Source organism: Mesoplodon bidens, assembly GCF_964165515.1.
Source record: "Mesoplodon bidens genome assembly, chromosome: 1".
Taxonomy (NCBI): domain Eukaryota; kingdom Metazoa; phylum Chordata; class Mammalia; order Artiodactyla; family Ziphiidae; genus Mesoplodon; species Mesoplodon bidens.
In genome coordinates, this window is record NC_138176.1 from 1,350,484 (window position 1) to 1,368,797 (window position 18,314).

Genomic DNA, 18,314 nt, shown 5'->3' on the forward strand with positions numbered 1-18,314 from the left:
TCCCAAGGGGTAAAGCACAGTGCAGCCCGTGGCACATGTCCACAGTGGTCTCGTGTCCACCATGGGCACTGTCCACTCGGTCCGTCCCCCCGAGTTGAACGTGGGGGCCGAGGGGCCTGCTCTGCGGCTCGGAATGGGTCCAGATGGATCCGGGAGCATCAGTGTCCTCTGAGTCAGCCGGTGCCCTCGGGGGCTGGGTCTTCCCACTGCACTGTGTGTCACTCTGCACGGCTGGGACAGCTGGGATGCACCCACAGGCCAGGACTGTGACCCCATGGGCACCGTGCCAGACAAATGCACAGGTTTTAAGTGCACGTATGAGTGTTCAAGTGTGCAAATGAGAGTTTATGTGTGCCTGTGGGTGTGACGTGTACAGGTGACAAGCTCACATGAGTGTTTAAGTGTGTGTGTGCTCATGAACATTTGAGTGTGCCTGTGTTCCAGTGTATATGCAGGTGCTAATGTGCACACGAGTGTTTAAAGGTGCACATGTGTGTCTGAGTGTACACAAGCTATTACGTGCGCACGTGAACGTTTATGTGTGCGCACAAGCATCTACACGTGTGCATGTGCATTTAAGTATGTGGCCGTTCTGTGTACACACAAGCATTTACATGCACAGGAGCGTTTATGTGAGCATGAGAGCATCATGGAAGCAGCTGTGCTGAGTGAAGACGTGTGCAGAGGGTCCACGACAAGCAGGTAGGTGTCGCTCAGCACTTAAGGTACGAATGGCACCCAAAGCACTGCCCCGTGTGGGCCTGATGGCTTCGAGTGGGGCAGGACCAGCCTCTGCCCATGGGCCTGGTTCGGTGCCCTCAGGCTCACGAGCTGTGGCCGGCCTGGCTCTTTTCTAGAAGAGCTGTGCCTGCCGTAGAAGGTGCTGCCCCCGCCCGCCCTCTGTCTGTGGACAAGGCCAGCTGCTGGTGGGGACGGGTCACCAAGAGCACCCTCACCAGGACAGGGTGATGAGGGGGCTGCCAGAGCGAGCTGTGAGGCCCCACTGGCCCTCCTGCCTCTGGACATGCAGCCACTGCCCCCTCCCACCTTGTTCCGCGTGACTGGCTCCAGCCGTCCTGGGCCCACTCCTCTGGGGACGGCCATGAACTGCCCACAAGGGTTTTCTAACCATCACCAACCACAGAATCCATCAGGCAAGAAAACAAGAATCGAGACGCCGCTATAGACATGGGGCTGGCGGGACCCTAGGTGCCCCCTTCCAGGCCGCCTGTCCCAGGAGACGGTGGGGGTGGGTCGTGGGGGCAACCCCACGGGAGTGAGAAGCACAGAAGGCCTGGCTGGGGCTCCGCCGGGGAACCTCTGCTTTCTCCCCACTGCCCAGCACCGCGGGGACCCCGCAAACCCCTGAGCGCAAGGGAATTCCTGCTTTGTTCGGGAAGCAGCCAGACTCTCAGACGCGGCCTGGCAGGGGCGTTACCTTTTCTATGAGCTCTTGATTTCTCCGATACAGCGCTTGCTTGTCTTCAATCCACTTCATGTCCTTGGAAAGGGAATCAAAGTGGAGAAATAAAAACACCGCAGGGTGGAACCACGATTGAAATCACGACTGAGCAGACAGGGGATGTGCCGAAAAGACTCAACACCCAGCTTCTGAAGTAACCAGGGAGTGATAGCTTCTGCCCCACAGCTGATGAAAACCCAGGGTTTCACCCATTTCCTTGGAGGGTCCCGGATAGAAGTGGATGGCACCCAGGCTTGTGCAAGCCCAGGCCAGGAGCCCATGTGGACGTTGCAGGTCTAGGGGACCCAGACACACGGCCAGCAGGAGCCAGGGGGCTCGGGCCGGTGGGGAGAGGGCAGGTGCCAGGGTGGGGGTCCCTCCCACTTCACACCTGGGGACACGGGGCCCGAGGGAGGCTCTGAGCTCTGGTGGGGCCCGTGCGGACACCTCCTGGGCTGCCCTGGGTCAGGCCTTGGGGGAGCCCCAGCGTCTTCGACCGCGGTTCCAGCTCCGTGCCCTGGAGGAACCTCCACCACCGGCATGTGGTCACAAAGTGAGGTGTCCAGACACTGAACTCGGCCCCAGATTTCTTCTCAGCAGAGTCCTCTGTGAAGTTCAAGTCTGAAGGACTCGTTTCTGCAACCAAAGGACCGGCTTCCTCCCCTCCTCCTCCTTCTCGCTTCCCAGCCCCTCGGCTACTGTGCTTCTCGGGCGCAGGAGGCTCGGCGGCAACATCAGACGGGGCCCAGGACTGACGCCTCCGGGTCCGGGTCGTGGCGCTGCGCATGCAGCTCACTCAGGCCGAGCGCAGCCCGGGGGCTCAGGGGCCGAGGAGTGGGGATGTGGGCCGGTCCGGTGTGACTCAGGTGCCTCAGCACTGGATTCGGGGCCTCATGCGCTCAGGCGAGGATGTGGCAACGTGGCCGGGCAGTGGCTCACGTCCTTGCCCTGTCCGTCTGTCCAGCCGTCTCCCCAGCAGTTAACACATCAGGCCCTCCGTGGGTCTGCACGGCGTGTGGCCCTCTCCCACCCAGACCCTCCCAGCCCCACCGGACGTCCTCCAGCCCGTCCTGGAGGTCCACCTGGGGCTGCACCATCCAGCAGGTCAGGGGGAGGCTCAGGCCCCGTGGGATGGAGGCCCTCCCCCCAGGATTTGAAGAGCCCAGCGGTGAGGGGGGCTAAGGGGAGTGACCGACAGACCCCTGGGACCTGAAATCCAGGCCTTGAGCTAAGAGACGGACAGGATCTCTGATCAAGCCCGAAGAGGCGTGTACGGATGGCCAGGATGATTCCTGCCTTGTTTGAGGCTTGCTGTGGAATTCCTTTATGTATGCATTCTTTCCGCTTTTAAATCTTTTACTGAGGTGTGATGCACACACAGTAAAGGGAGCTGGGGTGCCAATCCTCAGTGTGCAGATGGACACACTCACAGACCGCCACCCTCATGGCGGGGGGCACTGCAGCCCAGGGACCCAGGCCACCACCCCAGCTTCCTGGGGACCCAGGCCCCTGTGCTCACCTGTCCCTGCTCTGCCAGGGCCTTCTCCAGGTCTTCGATCCGCGTCTGCGCCCTCTGCACGTCCGCCTGTAGCTGCTCACGGGTCTGTAGGATGGGAGAAGACATACATCAAATTTTCTCTAAAAGCCAGACGCGCCCACTTGGACGGGACTTTAAGGGGACTGTCTGCCTTTTGGTTCAGCCAGTGGAGAGTAGCCCCTTGGCAAGGACCGCTCTGGAGTAAAGGGGAAACGCGGAGGCTTAGCTGAAGCACGCGACCTCGCTGAGATTACGGGGGACGATCTGTAGAGTCATTTTGGAGGGAATATTAGGGAGAATCCTCGTTTCCAGGATGAAAGAGGATTGAGCTGCCGGGTGCGGCTGGAAGGGGCTGCTTTAGTTGTCGGACAATAATGACCAGGACACACGCAGAGGGGCTGCTGAGCGGTGTGCCAGGCACAGCCCCCGGGCACCTTCCCTCCCCTCCCCTCCCCGCGCCTCTGCCCGCCCTGCGCTCACCTCCTTACCCGCACTTCGCTTTCACTTTCTTCCCCAGAGCCCAACCTCCTTTAGAAGACCAGCCCCCGGCGCCCTGCTGCGTGAAAGCCCATCGCCCAGCACCAGCTGGCTTCTAGGGGGTCTGAGCCCCCTTCCCTCGAGCTAATCTGCTCTCACAGGGTCCAGGCCGCAGGGCACTTTATCATGATGGGTGCCCCGGCTGCCCTGGGAACAGCTTCCAGGGCAAATGGATAAGAGCGTTTGGGCCATCGGGACACAGGGTGTGAGGGTGCCTCCACTCCACTCGGACCCCGCCCTGGCCCAGGCCCACCCGCCACTGAGCGACCGCCAGAGCTGCTTCCCAAACAACCGCGTGTCGATCGCCTGGGTGAGCATCACCAGGCCTGACCATGACCGCGGGAGAGAAGGGCCGGGCCTGGAAGGTGCGAGGGTCCCTGCCAAGGCCGGGGGTCAAGTGGGGGAGCCCAGTGGGAGCCGGAGCGTGGTGGCGTGGACGTCAGTTAGACCTTAACTTCTCGCTCTGCGTCCAGCGTCCCTCCGACCTGCTCCTGCAGCAGCGCATAGGCCCGCTGCAGGGCCTGGTACTCCATGGTCAGCTGCCGGAACCTCAGCTCCGTCTCCTCCTTGGCCAGGCCCTGGAGGGGCGCACGGAGACACAGCGTTAGCCAGGCCTCTACCGGGGACCCGAGAGGCAGGCCCTGAGCCCTGGGATGAAAGGCCGAGCTGGCTGATCCGAGGCCAGGGCTCGGCTGGGGCCCACCTGCCAGCCAGGCTGTCCTGAGCCGGGGACCCTCCATTCCTGACCAGGCTGCCCTGAGGATCCGCTCTGCCGGAGTGTGTCGGGAAGGGACCTGGGCCTTGTGAAAGGCTTACAGCTGGGGTCTCACCTTCCAGGCTCCTTCCTGCACAGTCACCCATGCTGCCTCCCCGTGGCTGGGATGTCACTTGCTGCCCCAGGGAGAAGGCAGGGGGCTGCTGGCCTTCAGAGGAGAACAAGCCAAGTCCAGGAGTGACCAGACGGGAACCCTAATGGGCCCAAGCTCCCCCAGGCCCGTCCTCACTGGCGGCAGCTGTGCTACCCTGTCCTGGATCTCTAAGCGGGTTCATGGTCACGGGGCCATCCGCCAGGATCTGCCAGGGGAGGTGCGACCCGCGGCCTCAGTGCCCGCTGTGGCGGTCGGGGCCACGGACCACTGGCCCCCCCTCATCCCACACCCGCAGGGCTGGGCCAGTGCTCTGGAAGGAGGCGCGGGGAGGGTGGGACACCTCGGCTGTGTTTATCCAGAGACAGAGCTTGTCCTCATCACCCCTCCACCCTGAGGCACGACTCGGCTGTACCCGTGGCGCTGGTGCCGACCCCTGCTGGGTGGCCCAGACCCCCCACCCCCGACACCCTGAGAGGGCAGGAGCTCTCTGCACCGCTCTGCAGAGGGGGCCCTGGCGCAGTGACGGGGGTGAAGCAGACGGGGCGTGCATGCGAAGGAAGGGGGGCAGCGACAGCCAGGCAGCCGGCAGTGGGAGGTGTTTCCCACTGTACAAAATCGTGGGTTATTGAGGGTTACAGCCGGTGAGGGCCCCCTCCGGGGAGCAGGCCTCCTGACCCCGACCCCGCCTGCCTCTGTGCCGCCCGCTGGGCCTGTCCAGAAGCCGCCGCGGGAGGGTACCTCCTCCAGGTCGTCGTCTGGGGTGCACGGGGTCTGGTCTGTCCTGTCCGTTTGATAAGAGATGGAAGAACCATCAGATTCCAGGGAAGCCTCTTCGTCGTATCCAAAGAAGGTCTCCACGACAACCGGCTTCTGACCAAAAGGGACGGTGTTAATCCAAACCCAGACCAGCTGCCCGGCCGCCCCCAAGCGCACTCCGGCCTCCATCCTGGACCGCCCGCGCCCCGCACTGCTCGGGCCGCCCAACCTTGGGCCAAGGGGGCCACCATCTGGGCTGGAGGACAGCAGAGTGGGACATGGCCCTCCTGGCGGCCTTTCTAGGGGCCAGACAAGCCCATGTTTGTGCCTAAGGAATCTCTAACAGCCTGTATGGGGATCACCGTTGGTTGTTCCAAAACCAAACCAAAAAAAGAAACCCACACAGTTTGTAAAAAGCAGGATACAAGTTAGGTCCTTTGGGAATATCTCCCAAATCTCCTTTAATAAAAGTTACAGGTTTATCAAAAAGGATTGTGCAGCAAAGAAACGATCCCAGGTCTTCAAATTCCCTAGGGGCACAGGGGCGCAGGTCTGCCTGGGAGAGACTCAGGTGCTGCCGCCCGCGGCCCTGGCCCAAGGCGGGGAGCGTGTCGCAGCTACCTTCTCCTCCTCCTCATTACTGTGGTGAATTCACATCTTCTCTTGGAAATTTAAAGGAAACAAGGTTGGGTTTTTTAATTTAAAATATAAAGAGAGGGCTTCCCTGGTGGCGCAGTGGTTAAGAATCCGCCTGCCAGTGCAGGGGACACGGGTTCAAGCCCTGGTCCGGGAAGATCCCACATGCCGCGGAGCAGCTAAGTCCGTGAGCCACAACTACTGAGCCTGTGCTCTAGAGCCCGAGAGCCACAACTACTGAGCCCGTGTGCCACAACTACTGAAACCCGTGCGCCTAGAGCCCGTGCTCCTCAACAAGAGAAGCCACCGTAATGAGAAGCTGACTGCAATGAAGAGTAGCCCCGACTCGCCACAACTAGAGAAAGCCCGCGCGCAGCAACAAAGACCCAACACAGCCAAAAATAAATGAATAAATAAATTAATTAAAAAATATATATATATAAAGAGAATACATACTTTGGGTCCTGTTTTGGTTGTTTCATAAAAACAATTTTTAGAAATAAGAAAACCATTTTCTTTTCACATCTAAAGGAAGAGGTTCATTCCTGTTAAGTGGCTTTTTAAAATACACGTTTCATGTACTCGTTTACCTTGGGGAGTTTTGCCATCTTCTTTCTTTGTTTCCGATATCTTAAAAGCTTATCACGTTCCTGCAAAAAACCAGTTGAGGAGATTTTTTTGAGTAGTTGAACAGCTCTGTCAGTTTTAAATACACAGGTTAATAGTTCCGAGTCGTCATCTGAATGGACCGAGGGTGACCTTGAGGCTGGTCTATCGCCTGCATTATCACAAAGACACTGCAGTGAGGTCTGCTCAGGGCAGTTTGTTCTGAGGGTTTGGAAGGACCATCTTTCCAGCTTGGGCTGGAATAGGAACGGCAGGTTTGGGTGTCTCTGAGCTCAGGTCTGGAGCTTCCTCCGCTGCCTGGGGTTGGGACCCTGCGGGGTAGGGGTTAGAGTGGCACACACATAAATGGAAGTTCGAGAAAGACAGAGGGCCCAGCCCCTCTCCGCTCTCCCAGGGCAGATGTCCACAGGGTGGCATTCACACGGTGGAGACAGACCTCGCAAACACGTGAGACCAGTGACCCTGTTCTCTCCAGGGAGCTAGGCTGCATTTATGGGGCCATGAGGAAGCCAGCCAGGCCCAGACCGGGGTCCAGGCGGGGGTGGAGAAACCCATGGGGGGGGTGAGTGTCCCAGGGCGGGAGGGAGAGCCAGCTCTGAATCAGGCGTTGCCAAAAGCCAAGTGGGGTGCTGGCCGTATCCCTGCGTGACCCTGCTGGGTGGGCGTTCTCAGTCACCACGGCAAAGCCTCTGGGCAAGCAGCACTGTGGTCATAAAACCCACCCAGGGCGGGGGTGGATGCTCCTATCTGGGTGGGGAGGAACCACTGGAACAGGAAGGCTTTGGGGACAAAGGGCCCCAGGAAGTGGGAGGCGATGCAGGAGAGGATGCCGACTGGTACTTACTAACATGCTTTTCACGTAGCCGGCAGTCTCCAGAGTCTGGAAGAGAGAAGGCAGGTGGAGAGTTGGGAGCACAGATCCAGCCCCATGGGAGCCCCCGAGCCCCCGAGCCCCGCAGGCCCCAGCCTCTGCTTCCTGATGTAGAATCCCACTGCTCTCGCCCACCCCCCCACCCCGAGAGGGAGGGTCTTCCTTGGCCCTGGTGCCTCCTCCCTCCCTAAGCTGATGCCCCCAAGGGCAACCGGGACCCTGCAGAGGCTCAGGGTGAGTGTGCATCTGTAACTGATCAGGATGCTGTCTTTGTCCTCTTCCCCTCGTGCATTCTTATTGTGGGGATGGACGGTCACTGGTCATTGAAGGGACAAGAGCTCTGATCTCAGGCCCTGTCAGGGAAGGCAGGGTGGTGAGACCCCATCTTGCCCACGGGGTGGGAAGATGCCCCAACCCATCTCAGTTACTTCGGAGGTGATTTCAGTCATGGAAACAAGACAGACCAGCGCTCTCTGGCCCCGCGCCATGCCCGCGATAGGACAGAGAGCGCCGCTGTCCCCTCTGCTTCCCTCCCCCCGCCCCCGCCCAGGGCACAGAATGACCAAAGCAGCTTGTTCTGAACTGATCTGACCGTGGAGTCAGTCAGGGTCCCAAAAAGATGCAGAAGATGCCCTGATGAGGGTAACTGCAGGAGGGTCCCTAGAAGGACTACTGGAAAAGCTGTGCCGGGGCTGGGGCCGCAGGGGGAGGGCTACGTACATGGAGGGTGGGGCCCCCGGAGAGATACCCCCACACCCCAAGCCCCAGGCCTGGGACTGCGGCCTTATTTGGAAACAGGGTCTTTGCGGAGTGATTACGTCATGGACCTTGAGAGGAGACCATCCTGGATTAGGGTGGTTGGGTGTCCAGAAGAGAGAGGAGAGGCCCCAGGAAGACAGCTGAGGTCAGAGGGATGTGGCCGGCGGCCAAAGACCCGTCCTCCCCAGCACCATCTGCGGGAGCGCGGCCCTGCCAGCACCCTGACGTTGGATCCCACCCCCAGCACTATGAGAGCCCCGGGGCCAACACAGGCCCTGTTGCTGCTCTTGAGGGCGCAGTCCCGAGGCGGGGGGGAAGCAGAGGTCTTCGGCTGGGGGGCTCGCCTAGAGCCGACCCTGGGGGAGGCTGTCCCCCATCTCCGGCAGGCCCCGCCCAGCCCGGGCGCAGGGTGCCCTGTGGGCAGCAGAGCGGGGACGGGAGGGGACGGGAGCGCGGCTGGCGGGCGGGCGGGGTGACGCCCAGCGGTCACCTTGGAGAGCTCGTCTATGAGGTGTTGCTGCTCCAGGATCTGCAGCTTCAGGAAGTCCACCTCTCTTTCGTCCTGGCTCTGGTCCAGGTCGTTTAAGGAACTGGGTCTCCTTAGGATGCCAGCCCTCTGTCTCTGAAAAACCAACCAGACCACACGGCGCGACATGTGGGCTGAGAGGGCCCGACCGGTGAAGGGTGGCTGCTGCGTCCTGGCAGCCCTGTCACCAGCCGCCCGCGGGCTGCGGGCGGACGGCCTCCTTCCGGCAAGCTCCTGGTCCCACCAACGCCCGTGAGACCAAAGGCTCCATCGTGTTACCGAACCTCGTGCAGGAGAGGCCGGGTACACGACAGCGAGGCCCCTTACCATCTCTATGTTCTCCTGGGTGATAAATTTTAACTTGTTTTCCATCCGACGTAAAGTGTGAGATAGATCTTCGTTTTTCCGAGTAAGGCGTTTGTTTTTATCCAGCAATGGCTTGTACTGACTTTCAGCTTCCCTTAAACGCTTTAACTGAAAGACAAAATAAATTACACAGAGTGATTTTTAAAAGTGTGCAGAGAACCAGCAGTCTCCAAACAGAGGCGGTCAAGTGAGCAGCATAAGCCTTAGGTTCCACAAAGGGCAGCAGCCTCGGGCCCGCGCTCCATTCAGCCCATAAGAGCTGTGGGGAGCAGCCCGGCTCGTGACCCTTCAGGGCCCCTTGGGGAGCTCATTCCCCGGCAGCGCAGGTCACCGGGGAATCTCCGTGGCCATAAGGACTAAGGGGGAGGGCGCCGCTGAAGGGCGAGGTCCTCACATGTTCCCGATCACGCGCAGAACTGAGGATACTTGTGCCTTGGTGACGCAGGGCAGGGGTCAGCCAGCCGGCTCCTGAGGCCCATTTCTGGCCCCCCACCTGATTTTGTTTATTGGAAACAGCCAAGGAGCCTGGACGCAAGGCCCACCCCGTCACCCTCGTTCCTCCTTCCCACAGGGACTTTTGGAAGAGGATGCCTCAGCTCGCCCTGCACAGCAGCCACAAGCCCGCAGAATCCAGAGGCCCCGCTGCCACGCACCAGCTCGTTCCTCTCCTCCGACAGCAGGGCATTGCGGTCCTCGAGTTTCCGGATGATCGCGCTCAGCTCCGCAATCTTAAGTTGGAAACGCCGAGCATCCTTTTCATCCAACTGCTGTTCCTAAAACAAAAATCAACTGCAAATAACTGTTCCTAGACACAGACACAAAAACCATTGCAAATCTCAACACACCACGGAAACCAAGGCACTTCTGCGTCATGCTCGCCTGTGATTCCGAACAGCTGGGGGTGGGTGTGGACCCTCCTGGGGGCCGGCAACTGCTGCTTCGAGCGCCGTGGGCACGGCAAACTGTACGCTGGGGACGGGATGTAGGAGCAGAAATGTCCAGAAGTATCCAGATGTGGGGGGCGAGGGCATGCAGATGTGGGGGCGAGGGCGTGCCGATGCAGATGCCGCAGGTTTGTGTGACGCCAAGAAAACCCCGGAAACCAGCACCATGCTTCCTGTGGCCACTGCTGGCTGCAGCTTTCAGCGGGGGGGGCCTGCCCTGCACTGCAGTCGGGGCATAATTTTCCTCATGTTATAACGTGAGCCCAGGAAAAGGTGTTCAACATAGACTTTCAAAAGTGGGTTTCCCAAGAAAAGTGGTGCCTCAAATTTAGTTTCTGAAAGGTCACTTTGGGAACCACTAGAACTTGATTGGAAAATCAAAGAAAACATTTTGATCTGGCTTCAGAGTTTCTCTGGAGTTAACGGAATCTATCGAATGCCAGAGCAGGAGCTGGTTTTGATCCAGTTAAGCCATTTATAAGAAGATTACAAAATGTCGTGCTCTGTTCTCGAATGTCACTGTCCTAGGGCTGGCTCGGCTCAAACGCGGTTCTGTCCTCCAAGCAAACAGACACGCGTCCAGGAAGGACCGCGGAACGGTTCCTCATTCAGCAGGTGCAGGAGAGGCGAGGGCGCAGACCTGGAAGGACCGCGTCGAGGGTCCATGGAAGTTAGACTCCCTCCCGGATTCCCGGAACCCCTCAGAGGGCTCTGGATCAGGAGCGGCCGTGAGGAAATGGATGGTGTCACAGCCCCTGCGCTGCCATGCAGCCCAAGGAGCAGAAAGCGGCGTGGGCATGCAGAAAGCGGTGGGTGGCCGACTGGTGACGGGAGCGGCAGAAACCACTGCGGGAGGGTCAAAGCCAGAGGGGGGCGAGCAGGGGGCCGCCCTGGGCCGTGAGGCAAAGCCCACGTGCGCGCGGCGATGGAGCAGCCCAGCCGCAACTCCCACCAGCGAGGGCAGGGACGCTTCGCAGCCTGGGGCCCGGCAGCTGAGGTGGGTGCAGCTAAGCCTGACCCCTCGGGCAGGGCCCACGGGAGGGACAGAAGAGGGCTTGTGCTGTGCTACGTCACAGGAAGGGAAGAGACGGAAGTCTCCGGGCCCCGCAGCCAAGCCAGCAAAGCTGAGGGTCCCTCTGGCTTGCGGGCTGCAGACACGGTCGGTGCCGCCAGGGCAGGAGGGCTTGGGCTCTGGACTCCCCAGGGGGCTGCCCGCGGGGCCATGAGCCACGGGCAGCACTGTCTGTGACTCTGGGTCACCGGGCCAAGCATGGGAGGTGCTTACAGGGCTTCCCGAGTGGTCTGAGGCGTCTCCTGCACCGCTTGCGTGAGGAAGTTCCCGTCTGGGGCTGCCCAGGTGCCGATCGGTCTCTTTGACCTGGGACAGCTGCTCATCTAGAGCCTCTTTTTGGAGCTGCAGTCTCTGAGCATGCCCGGCTTGAACCCCTAACTCTCTCTCCAGCACGAAGACTGCTCTGTCTTTAAATTTTATCTCCTCCATCTACAAGGAGAACAGAACACAATCACACACGCAGGCAGGGTACAGATCTGCAGTTACCATAGAAACAGGAGGAGTGACTCTCTCATGCAAGCGTCAGGAGGGGCACCCGCAGCAGCAGCCCTGCCGGCGTCTCGGGCTCTGAGACCCGAAGCAAAGCAAGTGGCCCTGGACCGAGAGCCATGCCCCGCCGCCCAGGCCTCACGTGACTCCGCGGCTCAGACCAAGCTGGGGGAGCCGAGGACGTCTCCCTGGACGTCTCCACCACACACCCCTCCCCAGCCTCCCCGGGGTCCTGGCAGGACTCCCCTCTCCCAGGCTGGCCTGCGGGGACCCCTTGTCCGGCAGGGTCTGGAGAGGCCACCTCTATCCTCTGCCTTCTGCTGCACGTCAGGCAGAATAGGGGTGCCCCGTTTCCCGTACCCTGTCAGTAGGATGAGCAAGGTTTGTGTTAAAACAGGCGGGCTGTGAACACAGAGAAGTAGGAGCCGTGGGCCCAAAAGCCCTTTCGGCCTCTTTCCCGCTGCTCTGCGGCGCCTGGCTTGGGGAGGCTGGACGGTGCGTAGGGCCAACGTGCGTGTCCTCCCTGGGCTCCAAGGTGTGGGTAGAAAGCAGGGGCGCTGCCCGACTGCTCACAGGCAAAGCCGCATTTTTAATTCAGCTTCCTCTGAGCTAAGGCTTGGGGCGGGGGGTCCCTGGACAAGCAGGCTCCAGACGGGAGGTCAGGGTGCCCAGGGCGTCTGGTGGCTGTGAGGGGTCTGCAGCCCTGCCCACTCTCCCTGAAGTGTCAACCTCCTGATAGCTGCCAGCCCTTCCAGACACAGCTGCTCCTGGCCTCTGGGCCCCTCCCAGCTGCCACAGGGACGGCCCTGACCAAAGCGCAGGCCACTGCCCTGGGGGGAGGGCCAGGCGTAATGGCCCCGAGCGGCCCATTCTTTAGACAGACAGGCTCGGGTGCTGGGGGCGTCACTACAAATAGCACCAGATTGACAAGAAGACTCGGTTTAAAGCATATTCCAAACAGCAGAGCAGGGTAGGATATCCTGCTGCTTTGCTTGCTGTTTAAGATTTGAGTAAGTTAATAAATCAGCCATCTGCTGAAGTCAGCTTGGAACAGAGTAGAGATGTCTAATTAGCCCAGATCACAGAATTCACAGGCCAGCGACGCTGAACAGAAGAAAAGAAATCCTTAATTGCTAAACTCCCATTGCCTGGAGCACACAGCAACATGGAAAGAGGCAACCCATTCAATTAGTGGAAACAGAGAGGCCAGTGAAAATAAAGTCATATTAAGAAGCAGCTATATTCTCTGGTCTCAAGTTTACAGTCATACACAGACACTTTAGAAACATCATTTTTCCTTCATCAGGAAAAGTCTCCACTCTCCCGCTTAAATCAGCTATTTAAGCAGATGGTCTGGACCAGGAAACCAACCTCCCAGGGAAGTCACTGTACGTGTCACGTAACGTGCCCAAGTTAGCAGGTCCACCCCGAGGTGGAGCTCCGAGATCTGCGCAACAAGGAAATGCGTGTGGCTGCTTCCGCCCCACCGAGGGGGGGGGTTGATTTCTGAAGATGGAAACACCTCTAAGATCCCAGGGGCCTCGCGCTCAGCGCCTTGTTGCACCCAACATGCCAAGGGTCTCAGCCAAGGGCATGTTCCTGCATCTCCCGGTCCTGCTGCTTTAGACACAGAGGCCCATCCGTGAAGGAGGCGCGTGTGCACCACGGGCACGCCCAGCCGACGGGAGACACGCTCTGTCGGATGCATGGGGCCCCCACCTCACTCATGGGGCTGCTTCCAGCTCAGGGAGCGCGTTCAAACCCGGGTAACGGGATGGCCAGGGAAGCCTCAGCGGGCGGCCGCGGGAAAGCTGGGCTGTTCTCCTGTCCTGCGAGAGGCACTGTGAAGAATCCATGCCCCCTCCCAGCAGTCTCTGTACGGGTTGAACCACTCTAACTAGCTGTCCAGACACCTGGGGGCAGGCAGCATCACACACCATAGGTTTTTATGAGAAAAAGCTGGAAGTGGCGTTGCCTGTACTTCTTTGGTTTTATAGAATTTTTAATAACCATCTGAGCTCATACTTCAGCAAATGCTCGACAGACATCCCCCGATTCCACAACAACACAGCATGAACGTGCCCGAAGCTGTTCCTGGGGCCCGGAGTCACACCCCCTCCCGCCTGCTGCAGCCTAGTCCTTAGAGTGTGTCACCAGCCAGGCGCGGCTGGGACGATGGGGACGCACCTGAGCTCGCAGAGGAAATCAGAGTGAACCACCTCCTTCCCTTCCACTCTGACAGGCTGAAAATTTGGTCAGGAGCCCCCCGACCCCGGGACCGAGTCTCTCCAGGGTCGCTGTGCAGCCGGGCACGGCTGACGAGGTAGCTCCAGAGCCTCCTGGGGCTCCAGACTTCCCTTCTGTAAGATCCAGGGAGCCCTAAAAACAACAGGCCTGGGCCTCAGCAGGGAGGCCCCAATCCTGCAGTCACCTCCTGAAACCCCCGGGCGTTCCGAGGCGAGCCCCGCGGTGAGAAGCACCTCTGAGCCCCGAGCCCGTCCTGCAGCCCTGCAGCCCACCCGGCTCCGGGCCTCCCTGGCTCTGTCTGGGCGTGCCTGCCAGCCGCCGCGTCCCCACCCTCCAGGAAGCTTCTCCTTGAGAGCTCTGTGCCCTCACGGGGTGCCACACCCCCGGCCAGCACCCAGGGTCCCGGGGTCAAAGCAGGGACCTAACTCTCCACAGCTCCCCGGCCCTTCCCCACTGGCCCGGCGCAGCCATCCTTCTCCTGCCCACGCCTGGCCCTGCGGGGGCCCTCAGCCTCACGCCTCACCAGGGCCAGCCCGCCGCCTGCTGGCCTCTCTGACATGGCTACAGCCTCCCCTTCAGACCCTGTGAGCCACACCCAGAAGACCCCAAACTGGCTGGAGCCACAGGACAAGGGCCGGAAGAGCTGCGGCAAGCGGGCAGGGGCCAGGCCCCGAAACACCAGCCAGACTGACCAAGATGCTGCAGGGGAGTCTCCTGCTTTTAGCTACTTGGGAGTTGTCGTGTTCTTTGCAAAGTGGCCGCCCCTTGCTGAGGTCCCCTCCCTTCCTCCCTGGGCCGGGCTGCCAGCAAGACCCATCTACAGGCGGGGCTCCCGTTCCCCAGGGTGCAGGGAATTCAGGCCCCAGGTTTGCTACAAGCAGCACTCTCGGCAGGGTCCCCTTTGCTCGGGGCGCCGGCCACACGAGGACGCGAGGCGCGGACCTCCCTGCACGCTCCTTGGCTTCCCGGTCAGGCTGCCCACGGCCACTGCGCTCGGCCTTGTGCCTGGGCGGCAGTAGGGACCCCGGGCTGGCCTTCACTCGGCTGCAACCCTGTCTGGCACTGGCTGCTGCATGGCCGCTCCTGCGGTCACACATGCCCTGGTTCGGCGTCCAGCGCTGGGCGGCGCACGGGGAAGGGGAGGCCGCGTCTCCCCCAGGCCAGCGCTTCCCTGAGCACTGGTGGACCTCTGACCCTCCGGAACCACGTGCCTTCCTCCCAGACCCAGGGAAATCGTCACCACACCCCTGGATGGGCCAGTGCCACGGCTGGGGAAACAGCAACTCTTTGCCTAACGTTTGTAAGAAACTGGGATTGTCAAATATCTTCCAAGGTAACTGCAGACGGGGTCTCTCTGTGCGGGAGCCCGGAGACCCCCGACGGCCGTCAGCACGGTCATCCCTGGGGCCGCGTCAGTGAACCTCGCTGCACCATGGCTGTCCTGGGACCTGGGACCACGTCCCTCCTCTGGCCCGCAGCGCCCTGACCACTGCTGGCCCTGGGGCTCGGGGCCAGGCCCTGCCTCTGGACAGCCCCCAGCCCGCCTCCCCTCCAAACCAGGTCCCTTCCTCAGACCTGCCCCCAGGCCCCTGCGGGGGGGCCTCCTCTGGACCACATCTTCCTCCAGTTGTGCTCCAGTCCTGCCACCACTCCCTCTCTTTCCAACCCCGCCTTCTCTGAAAATGCCCTGAGCCCCCATTCCCAGGCAAGGCTGTCCCTCCCCCTGGGCTGGGGCATCACACTTGGCCTCAGTCATGGTCACTTCAGACATGTCTGCACAGCTGGGCTGGGTGTTACCCCTGAATCCACAGCCGGGTCTAGGGGCCAGGATGCTCTCACCAGCTAGAGCCTAAACGAGAAGGTTGAAGAGATGCTGGGCCTCAGTTAAGCAAGGGGGCACCATGGGGGCAGCGCTGCACCAGAGAAAGGGCCCTGGCAGAGAGGCTTGGGCCATGATGCTGGGCTCGCGGGTGGCGGGAACTGGCGCCCACTGCGGTCCTCGCTCTGGGAGCACCTCCCGTGTGTTGGGCATGCGGCTGAGACTTCATGTGTGTTTTTCATTATTTGCTTTAAATTGCACAAAAACAGAACATTGATATGTACTGAAATATATGAAAGCTGTTACTACAGTAGATCCTAAGAGTTCCTTCCTAAGAGCTCTTATCACACGGAAAACATTTTTAAAATTTTTTTTTGGTTTTTCTTTTTATTGTGTCTCCATGAACTGGTGGACGCTGACTAGCCTCACGGGGGTGATCATTTCACATGCATGGGAGTCAGACCAGCATGTGTACACTTTTTAACCCTATACAGTGATGTGTGTCAATTATACCCCATAAAAACTGGAAACAATTATTTTGTATATTCTATAATATAATATAGAATATTATTCTATAATATGGTTGGGCTCTGGGGATAGTAGCTGAGGTGGATGGGGGGCACTGGGTCCTGATGCCGGCGGGGCAGCACCTTGTGGACCGGCTTCCAACAGCGACACCTGGTGGAAGGGGCGGGAGATGCGGTGGGTGGAATGTGAGCCCACCGCCCATTCCCTCCCCACTGGGCTGAGTGAGACAGACGCGGAGCTGTGGGGCTCTTGCGGGGGCGGGTCTCAAAAGGGAAGTATTGGTCTTCTTGCTATCAGGCATGTATGTCTTCAATGACATACATATGAAAGATATATATATATATATATATATATATATATATGTGAAATATACACACAGAGACATATATACACACATATATATACACGCTTCTATTGGGCACCTGGTCTCTGGAGCCAGCAGGATGCACCCGATGAAGTTCCTGACCCGCAAAGGGCGACGCTTTCCCAGACAGTGCACAGCTTGGGAACGTCAGGAGGGCCTGGGGCCCATGACCATCAGCCGTGGGCCTCTGGTCTCACCTCTCTGGGTCCAGCGAGCTCACAGACCACAGAACCTGCTAGTTATGGAGTGTGGGACTCATGCCATCAAACACTAGCCCCTGCCTGGCTTGAGCTTAACTTGGGGCTGTGAGAAGGGGAACCTTTCAGAAACCCTTTCCAGGAAACAGGGGGGTTCCTTTGCAGGTGCCTTGTTCTGGCCACGCTGGAGTTGGGAAGGAAGGCTGGGTGGGTGGAGGGGAGAGGACTGCAGCCTCCCCGGCCCTGGGGGCGCTGACTGTGGTGAGTTCTGAAACGCACCCCGCTGTGTTTAGCAGCCTGGCCGCTCTGCAGTCTGCAAACCAACAGTAGGGGTGTGAGGCGCGCTGTGCGGGGGACCCTGCCTGAGAGCGAGGCCGAAGTGATGCCTGCTCCTTGGCCACGCCCCGCCTCGCGCCCCGCCCCGCGCCCCGCGCCCCGCCCGCACGTACCAGCCGGCGGATCTCCCGCTCGCACTCCTTCTTGATGCGGGAGATCTCCTCCTGGTGCAGGTGGTACACGCTCCTGATCTCCGCGGCCTTGATCTTGTCGGCCTGGACGACGATCGTCAGCGCCTCCTCCACCTGCTTCTTGGCCCCCTTCAGCTCGGAGATCTCCTGCTGCATCCTCACCTTCTCCACCTCGAAGCCCTTGCGGGCCTCCTCCTTGGCCTCGGACAGCAGCACGGTGCGCACCTTGTCGGGGGCGCTGTCGCGCAGGGCGTGCAGCAGCGCCTGAAGCCGCTGGTTCTCGCTGTCCTTGACCTTGATGACCCGCAGCAGCTCGGCCTCGTGCTGCCGCAGCAGCGTCTCGCGCAGGGCCTGCAGCTCCTTCATCTTCTCCTCGTGCAGCTTCGTCTTGAGCTCGGTGAGCAGGACGGCGTTCTTGCGCTGCTCGTGCTCGCGCAGCTGCCTGAGCTCCTGGCTCTTCTCCCTCTCCACGCGGCCGACCTGCAAGACCAGGGCGACGCCCACTGTGTGTGAGCCAAACTCCGCGCTGGCCGAAACCCAAGCGCAAGTAGTGGGAAGGTGGCTTTTCTTGCAAACTTGGGAGCAAGTGTCTATTCAAGGACGGCTCATTAAAACGTGCCTTGACAACAGGACCAAGCCTTGTTGGGGACAGCGTGAATATGCACCCAGAGGCGTCAAGCCTAGAAGCCCCACTAGCCTGGGAAGTAAAATCGCACACACACGGTCCCCCAGAAATCTGTGGTGCACGGGAGGGTGAAACCCTCACCTCAGATGCATCTGCCAAGGAATGGGCACAGCCCGTGGGGAGCGGGGGAGGGGGGTGCGGCCTCTGCCCTCCAGATGGCTTCGGCCCCTCCCCCTTCAGCCCCAATAAAGGGATGTCTCGCTTACCTTCTGTGACACTCTTGGCAAATGGAGAAATCGATCTAGGCAGCTGTACTGTCTACATGATGTCTGATGTCTAGATTTTGGGGGACACTCAGTTTTTTGTACTGAATGATTTATTTCCATCTGAAAGCTCTGACCTTGGCTGAATGACCCCACCGCACACCATGTGGCATGAAGCCAGCGCTCAAAATCTATTTAGGGAATGAAAGAATGGCTGGGATCCGGATTTGCCCCGGGTCTACGTGGGGGGTGAGGGGCAGACAGTCAGGAGGAGCCCGGCTGGAGGCACACCTGAGTTCACAGCCCTGACACCCCTCCCTAGACACACCAAGGGTGCCCTCCGCTTCCTGCCA

General features: G+C 60.0%; 1 protein-coding gene across 19 annotated transcripts in view; it reads right to left on the reverse strand.

The window, feature by feature from the left end:
• JAKMIP3 (Janus kinase and microtubule interacting protein 3) overlaps positions 1 to 18,314 on the reverse strand; it is a gene marked incomplete at both ends in the record, with an annotated part of 42,776 nt that overhangs the window by 12,989 nt on the left and 11,473 nt on the right. For 4 of the 19 annotated variants that reach the window (XM_081235733.1, XM_081235747.1, XM_081235746.1 and 1 more), the window contains 11 exons: positions 1,439 to 1,501; positions 2,982 to 3,065; positions 3,986 to 4,114; positions 5,144 to 5,272; positions 6,388 to 6,447; positions 7,269 to 7,304; positions 8,545 to 8,676; positions 8,908 to 9,054; positions 9,600 to 9,719; positions 11,176 to 11,391; positions 17,056 to 17,553. In XM_081235733.1, coding sequence (XP_081091859.1) covers positions 1,439 to 1,501; positions 2,982 to 3,065; positions 3,986 to 4,114; positions 5,144 to 5,272; positions 6,388 to 6,447; positions 7,269 to 7,304; positions 8,545 to 8,676; positions 8,908 to 9,054; positions 9,600 to 9,719; positions 11,176 to 11,391; positions 17,056 to 17,553 — 1,614 coding nt within the window. The remainder of the gene's footprint in view (positions 1 to 1,438; positions 1,502 to 2,981; positions 3,066 to 3,985; positions 4,115 to 5,143; positions 5,273 to 6,387; positions 6,448 to 7,268; positions 7,305 to 8,544; positions 8,677 to 8,907; positions 9,055 to 9,599; positions 9,720 to 11,175; positions 11,392 to 17,055; positions 17,554 to 18,314) is intronic. The other 15 variants (XM_081235744.1, XM_081235734.1, XM_081235748.1 and 12 more) reach the window with 9 other exon arrangements.